The sequence below is a fragment of the Galeopterus variegatus genome, unplaced genomic scaffold, assembly GCF_000696425.1.
Source record: "Galeopterus variegatus unplaced genomic scaffold, G_variegatus-3.0.2 Scaffold12474, whole genome shotgun sequence".
Taxonomy (NCBI): Eukaryota; Metazoa; Chordata; class Mammalia; order Dermoptera; family Cynocephalidae; genus Galeopterus; species Galeopterus variegatus.
Window position 1 is genome coordinate 31719 of NW_007738585.1, and position 7694 is coordinate 39412.

The window sequence follows — 7694 nt, forward strand, 5'->3', positions numbered from 1 at the left end:
GCCCGCACCGCGCTCAACCAGTGAGCGGACCGGTCTCTATATGGGATCCGAACCCTCGGCGGGAGCGCCGCCGCGCTCTCAAGCGCCGCACTCTACCGAGTGTGCCACCGGGCTGGCCCTCACATTTATTTCTTAATGGCTTATTGTCTTACGCTCCATCAGACAAGCTCCAGGAAGAGAGGGGCCTTCTCTAGCTCAGTCACCACTGTCTTTCCAGCACCTACCAGCAGCGCCAGGCACAAAGATGTGTGTGAAACACATTTGTTTGTAGAGCTATCTCTCCTCCACGTCTACCTTCATGTGTTTTTCATAAGGTTGTATGTGTTCGTGATCTTCTTTTCAAATGCCAGAGGAAAAATTGTGTCTATGTACCTTTGACAAAACTGCACACAGGCCATAACGTCTACCGTGTGGTGCATCATATAGTGACTCTAAGAGGCTCTTACTGACAAAGAAACAGTCACCCAGCACACTTTCTTTCAAAATATCTGTTGCTGTTCTGAGTTTTACTCAGTTTCTAAGTTGGTGGGGTGGGGGGTGGGGGGACAATTTCCTTGTGCATTTATCAGTATTACTATATGCACTGTGAAACTAAATGAAGATGATAACTTGTATCTATTTTAATGACTTGGCTCCTTAAGCCAGCCAGTTCACCTCTCTGTACCAGTTTCTCAGTTTTGCAATAGGAATCAGGGATCTACCTTCTTCCCTCCTCTCTGGACAACGGGTAAGGCGAACAACAATGTACTGCTTTGCACAGTGCACGTTAACTCCAGAGTACTGTCTATAAATCACTGCAGTCCGCATGATCCTGCTCTCGAGAATTAACCCCTGGACACTCTGGTCACTACCAACAGAATAGCGAGTCTCTGTTGGGCAGCCCTGTACAGGTAATAAACACTCCCCTGGAGCACGATGGCAGCCGAGAGCCTGCACTGCTTACCTCCACCTGTTGCAGGGTGTCCTCAGTGTCTCCAATCTCAGATGTGGAGATGGAGGGGTAATTGGAGTCCGATTCTAAGCTACTTTGGTTTGATGGATTCCGCCTATGGCCTGGGGTTTGCTGTTCAAGGAGAAAAATGTGACAGTTCATAACGAACTAATATGAATAAGAATGTACTTCTCAAAGGGCAGCAGACCCTAGAGTTGACCTTCCACCTCATCTGTCAACAAGAACAGGCAGCACTCGTTAATGGAATGATGGCTAAATAGAGCTACTCCTACAACACGTTTCACCTACACCACCTCTTACAGTCATCCATCTGACTGACCGAAAACATGACAATTAGAAGAGAACACAGCTGCACAGTAAGGATCGTGTTCCCTTGTCTCTGAACGAAAAGCAAATCCTTAACACCTAGGCTGATTTCTCTGAGAAGTCCTGGGGAAGCAACCCTTCACTCCAGTTCTTGTCTGCAAATGCACAAAAGCAGTCACATTACCCGCCTCCCTCTTGAAAAGAATGTTACAAGCTTGCCTGGAGCGGCCCCTCCCTTCAACCTGCACTCCACCAATTGTGTTTACAAAAATAGCATATTAGAAACAGAGTTTACCATTTATACTGTTCATTTAAAAATACCTTTTGGTTTATTTCTGGCATCTGATTGGGCTTTCAGAGTGCAAGCTGAGCTTGGTAGGAAAATTTTAGACTTCTATATATGTTCCTACTCAGCTTCTCTTCCTGGTTTCTGTGCAATTAACTTATTCAATCTTGTTTGAATATGCATTTCTGGAGGGAATATTTATAAGGGGTAAAAAAGAATGACAAATCCTGAAATATCATGAAAATATTTCTACATATACTGTGTTTCATCAGAGATTAGAAGGCACAATCAGGCTCTTTAGGGCTTCTGTGCCATATACACTAATGAAGCTGAGATTGCAATGCCCCCACACGGTTTCTGTTTCAACACAAGGATCCTCCCAGAACAAGAAACAGCAAAGATAACACATACGCTTGGGTGGAATTTTCCTTAAACTCATAACTGAGATCTTTATAAGACCCCAAAGTTGAAAAAGCAGCTGTCCTGCGGAATGAATCGCCCAGCCCTGCTTCTGGAAGGCAGCGCAATGTACACAAAATTTCCTGAGTGTCAGAAAGCAATGCATGAGAGCAAGGGTCACAAAGCCAGATGGGAACCAGGGGACTGGTGCTATGTGTTCAGCAGAACTGCCCTCCTTGCCTTGATGATGGTCATCTCGTCCTGAAGGTTGTCATATCTCTGCTCCAACCGTGAATATTCCTTCACGAGGTTCTGGTACCGGGATCGCTCTTCCTCCAGCTCTTTCTTCATCAGGAGGTTTTCCTTCACAGAGTTCTGGGCAAATTCATCTGGAAAGCAAGCATACAAAGCTGCGGTTTTGCTTCTGAATGGGCCCCTTCACATGTATTGACTCGTGCTTTCTGATCAACGTCTGGTTAACAGGCTGCCCACCAGCAGCCCTTCACAGAGGCAGTTGATGAATCTTCACCTACTGCAGGGCAAAGAGGAAGCCCATTAGTCTGGCCTAAGTCTTCCAAAAGGGGAGAAAGGGACCTTGCTCTAGGGAATGCGGTGGAGAGAAGTCAGCAGCNTGTAGAGCTATCTCTCCTCCACGTCTACCTTCATGTGTTTTTCATAAGGTTGTATGTGTTCGTGATCTTCTTTTCAAATGCCAGAGGAAAAATTGTGTCTATGTACCTTTGACAAAACTGCACACAGACCATAACGTCTACTGTGTGGTGCATCATATAGTGACTCTAAGAGGCTCTTACTGACAAAGAAACAGTTACCCAGCACACTTTCTTTCAAAATATCTGTTGCTGTTCTGAGTTTTACTCAGTTTCTAAGTTGGTGGGGTGGGGGGTGGGGGGACAATTTCCTTGTGAATTTATCAGTATTACTATATGCACTGTGAAACTAAATGAAGATGATAACTTGTATCTATTTTAATGACTTGGCTCCTTAAGCCAACCAGTTCACCTCTCTGTACCAGTTTCTCAGTTTTGCAATAGGAATCAGGGATCTACCTTCCTCCCTCCTCTCTGGACAACGGGTAAGGCGAACAACAATGTACTGCTTTGCACAGTGCACGTTAACTCCAGAGTACTGTCTATAAATCACTGCAGTCCGAATGATCCTGCTCTCGAGAATTAACCCCTGGACACTCTGGTCACTACCAACAGAATAGCGAGTCTCTGTTGGGCAGCCCTGCACAGGTAATAAACACTCCCCTAGAGCACGATGGCAGCCGAGAGCCTGCACTGCTTACCTCCACCTGTTGCAGGGTGTCCTCAGTGTCTCCAATCTCAGATGTGGAGATGGAGGGGTAATTGGAGTCCGATTCTAAGCTACTTTGGTTTGATGGATTCCGCCTATGGCCTGGGGTTTGCTGTTCAAGGAGAAAAATGTGACAGTTCATAACGAACTAATATGAATAAGAATGTATTTCTCAAAGGGCAGCAGACCCTAGAGTTGACCTTCCACCTCATCTGTCAACAAGAACAGGCAGCACTCGTTAATGGAATGATGGCTAAATAGAGCTACTCCTACAACACGTTTCACCTACACCACCTCTTACAGTCATCCATCTGACTGACCGAAAACATGACAATTAGAAGAGAACACAGCTGCACAGTAAGGATCGTGTTCCCTTGTCTCTGAACGAAAAGCAAATCCTTAACACCTAGGCTGATTTCTCTGAGAAGTCCTGGGGAAGCAACCCTTCACTCCAGTTCTTGCCTGCAAATGCACAAAAGCAGTCACATTACCCGCCTCCCTCTTGAAAAGAATGTTACAAGCTTGCCTGGAGCGGCCCCTCCCTTCAACCTGCACTCCACCAATTGTGTTTACAAAAATAGCATATTAGAAACAGAGTTTACCATTTATACTGTTCATTTAAAAATACCTTTTGGTTTATTTCTGGCATCTGATTGGGCTTTCAGAGTGCAAGCTGAGCTTGGTAGGAAAATTTTAGACTTCTATATATGTTCCTACTCAGCTTCTCTTCCTGGTTTCTGTGCAATTAACTTATTCAATCTTGTTTGAATATGCATTTCTGGAGGGAATATTTATAAGGGGTAAAAAAGAATGACAAATCCTGAAATATCATGAAAATATTTCTACATATACTGTGTTTCATCAGAGATTAGAAGGCACAATCAGGCTCTTTAGGGCTTCTGTGCCATATACACTAATGAAGCTGAGATTGCAATGCCCCCACACGGTTTCTGTTTCAACACAAGGATCCTCCCAGAACAAGAAACAGCAAAGATAACACATACGCTTGGGTGGAATTTTCCTTAAACTCATAACTGAGATCTTTATAAGACCCCAAAGTTGAAAAAGCAGCTGTCCTGCGGAATGAATCGCCCAGCCCTGCTTCTGGAAGGCAGCGCAATGTACACAAAATTTCCTGAGTGTCAGAAAGCAATGCATGAGAGCAAGGGTCACAAAGCCAGATGGGAACCAGGGGACTGGTGCTATGTGTTCAGCAGAACTGCCCTCCTTGCCTTGATGATGGTCATCTCGTCCTGAAGGTTGTCATATCTCTGCTCCAACCGTGAATATTCCTTCACGAGGTTCTGGTACCGGGATCGCTCTTCCTCCAGCTCTTTCTTCATCAGGAGGTTTTCCTTCACAGAGTTCTGGGCAAATTCATCTGGAAAGCAAGCACACAAAGCTGCGGTTTTGCTTCTGAATGGGCCCCTTCACATGTATTGACTCGTGCTTTCTGATCAACGTCTGGTTAACAGGCTGCCCACCAGCAGCCCTTCACAGAGGCAGTTGATGAATCTTCACCTACTGCAGGGCAAAGAGGAAGCCCATTAGTCTGGCCTAAGTCTTCCAAAAGGGGAGAAAGGGACCTTGCTCTAGGGAATGCGGTGGAGAGAAGTCAGCAGCGTTTGTGAGAGCCCCCCTCAGTGACGGCACTGGCCTCTCTTCTGACAACTGTCACACCAGCTACTGGTAGCATTCCGGAAAGAACCAAGGTTTTGCTCCACATTTCTTTCCTATTCCTGATCTTTCAGGTTCTTGGAGTGTGGGGAAATTAAAGGATATTTGAGGAGATAAGGCCAAAAATCAGGTAGGGGGAAGAAAGGAAGGCAAAGAGACAACATCCCATACCAAAACGTATTATTCATATTAATGGAAAGGAAAAATTTCTAGAGTGAAATTTAAAAACATTTGTGTTTTCAACAGGTTTTATGCTGGACGAGACTGTGAGATCTTGTGGTTCAGTTATCTCACAATACAGGTGAGGAACCTGAGGATGGGAGAAGGGGACGTGCTTAAGGTCACAATGAGTTGGGCAAAAATGTGTCTGTGGACACCCACCACTCCTCCACAGCCAAGTAACACATGGGGATTGAAGGTGGCCCACGAGCTGAGGGGTGCTTGAGATAGGTTGACTCGGGATCTGATTCAAGACCCTTTCTGGAGCAAACATTAACAGATGACCCACGGGCAGAAGGAACTATGACACGTATTGTGGATGCTAAAGGTCAGTGTGAAACACAGCAGTCATGACAGGTCCTGAGCACTCACTGTGTGTGAAGCACAATCCTAAGTACTTCATCTGTGGAATCTTGCTCACACCTCAAATGAGTCCTCTGAGGTCCACACCTTCATGTCCATTTTGCAGATGAAGAAACTGAGGACTTGCTCAAAGCCACACAGTAGCACACAGCAGATTCATGCTTTGAGTGCAGGTCTGATTCTAAGCCCTATGCGTGATATTGTCCATTATGCATGTGTCTCACCTCTTTAAACTCTTGAAACCAAACGTCACAGCAGGATATTAAAGAACACCATTCTTGTTTTTATCTCTCCTCTGTTAAAGCCCTTTCCCCACTGCAGCATCTTGACTAATTCTATGCTTGCTAGGAGTCCTGGGGGAAAATCAGCGAGGAAAAGATATTAAAACCCAAACCAAAACTCAAGCGCCTTGGTACTTACCTTTAGATTGGCACAGGATTTGGTTGTTAAGCTGCTCTTTTTCATCTTTCAAGAGAGCATTTTCTTGCTCCAGGTCTGCCACTCGCTGAAAGACAGAGCAATAGGAAAAATGTCTTTCCCATAATGCTGGGCAAACGAGAGGCTCCTTTGTGTGGTTTCAATTTCAACTGGTTATATGTAAACGCTCTTTTTACTTAAGAAAATTAAGTCAGCAAAAGCTTCTTTCATTTTGAAGGAAAAATCATATATTGAAAGAAAAATCCCATTAAAACAAGACAGACAAGCTCACCGCTGTTTATGGACATTTAATGCCATAAAACCTCATGAAAAGTCGACTCCAAGCTCACATGCCTTATCGAGGAACTTAAAAAGACAATAGGCTTTCATGTTTCTGTATTTGTTTGCCTGTCTTGCTAAATTTTGAGCTCTCAAATCTCAGTCTTAGGGAAGTCAAAAGCTCACAATAAACAAATTACCTCTGGCCTTCATCCCATTTCCCTTTCCCTGTCTTGCCGAATCAGCAGAGTCCAAATTCTGGGCAAGGGAAGGAGACTTGCTATAGAGGCTCAACTGTCCAATCTAGTGTTTGGATTCTGACAACAATGCCAAAGGAGGCAAAAAAGAAAAGAATCAAAAAGAAAATACTAATTAAAGAAAAATCCTCGTCTTTTCAAAGAGGAAAAAGAACAGTGTAAGGCAAGTTTTTCAAAACTGATTTTTTTTGTAATTTTTATTAGTAGAGCAAATATTCGTATAAAGTTTTTAAAATGTAACAATTTAGACATGTGTTCTAAGAGAATTTGAAATCATTAGTTGATATAAAGGAGGATGGGTATATTTCTCTTATACCAGGGGTGCTAAACTGTAATTGATCCAATTTTGTGCTTGGAACCCCTGGACATTCATTCTTTAGGAGGCTGTCAAGTAATTTTCCTTACTGAAGTCACATCCCCCACCTCTGTGACACAGATGAGGAAACGGTTGAACATTTGGGAAACCAGGGAGAGGAGAAGGAATGCTTGCCAGCGCCCCCCGTTCAAGCGTCCAGACATGAGCCCTCACTTCCCTGACAGCTGCCTGCACCACAAGTCACCACAGAATGAACTCGTGATCACATCGTACATGTGGTACAAAGCAAAGAAAATGAGCTTCACATCCACACAGATCCTGGGCCCTATGAACCTCAGTTTCCCCCTCTGTAAAACTGACACCCACTTCACTGGGTTGTTTTCAGCATTAAATAAATGATGTATATGGAGTTCCAAGTGGCAGGCACTGCATGTAGCAGTTGACCAATACACGTAAGATGTTTCTAACTTACCTTTACTAGGCACTAAATGGAAACATATACTTTAAAATCATTCCACCACTTACTAAAAATTTAAAGAAGATTATCTATTTTTTACAAATTATTCCAAAAGACAGAAGGGAGCACTTCCCAGTTCATTCTATGAGGCCAATATTACTGATACCAAAACCAAACAAAGACCTCATGAGAAAATTACAGACAGATATATTCTATGAACAAAGATTCAAAAATTCTCAACTAAATACTAGCAACAAACAAGGAATAGAAGTGAGCTTCCTCAACCCGATAAGGGTATCTTCAAAAACCCACAGCTAGTACCATACCATATGGTGAAAGACTGAATGCTTTTTCCCTAAGATCAGAAGGGCGATGAGGATGTCTGCTCTTGCAATTTCTATTCAACATTGTGCTGAAGGTTCTCGCCAGGGCAATTAGGCAAGGAAAAC

At 43.8% G+C, this 7694-nt stretch overlaps 1 protein-coding gene across 1 annotated transcript in view; it reads right to left on the reverse strand.

Moving 5' to 3' along the window:
• LOC103581160 (unconventional myosin-Vb-like) overlaps positions 1–2320 on the reverse strand; it is a gene marked incomplete at its 3' end in the record, with an annotated part of 31339 nt that extends 29019 nt beyond the window's left edge. The window contains exons 1-2 of the mRNA XM_008563058.1: positions 2184–2320; positions 944–1063 (exon numbers count right to left, since the gene is read on the reverse strand). Of these exons, the coding sequence (XP_008561280.1) occupies positions 944–1063; positions 2184–2294 (231 nt within the window). The remainder of the gene's footprint in view (positions 1–943; positions 1064–2183) is intronic.
• Positions 2321–7694: the final 5374 nt, after the last annotated feature.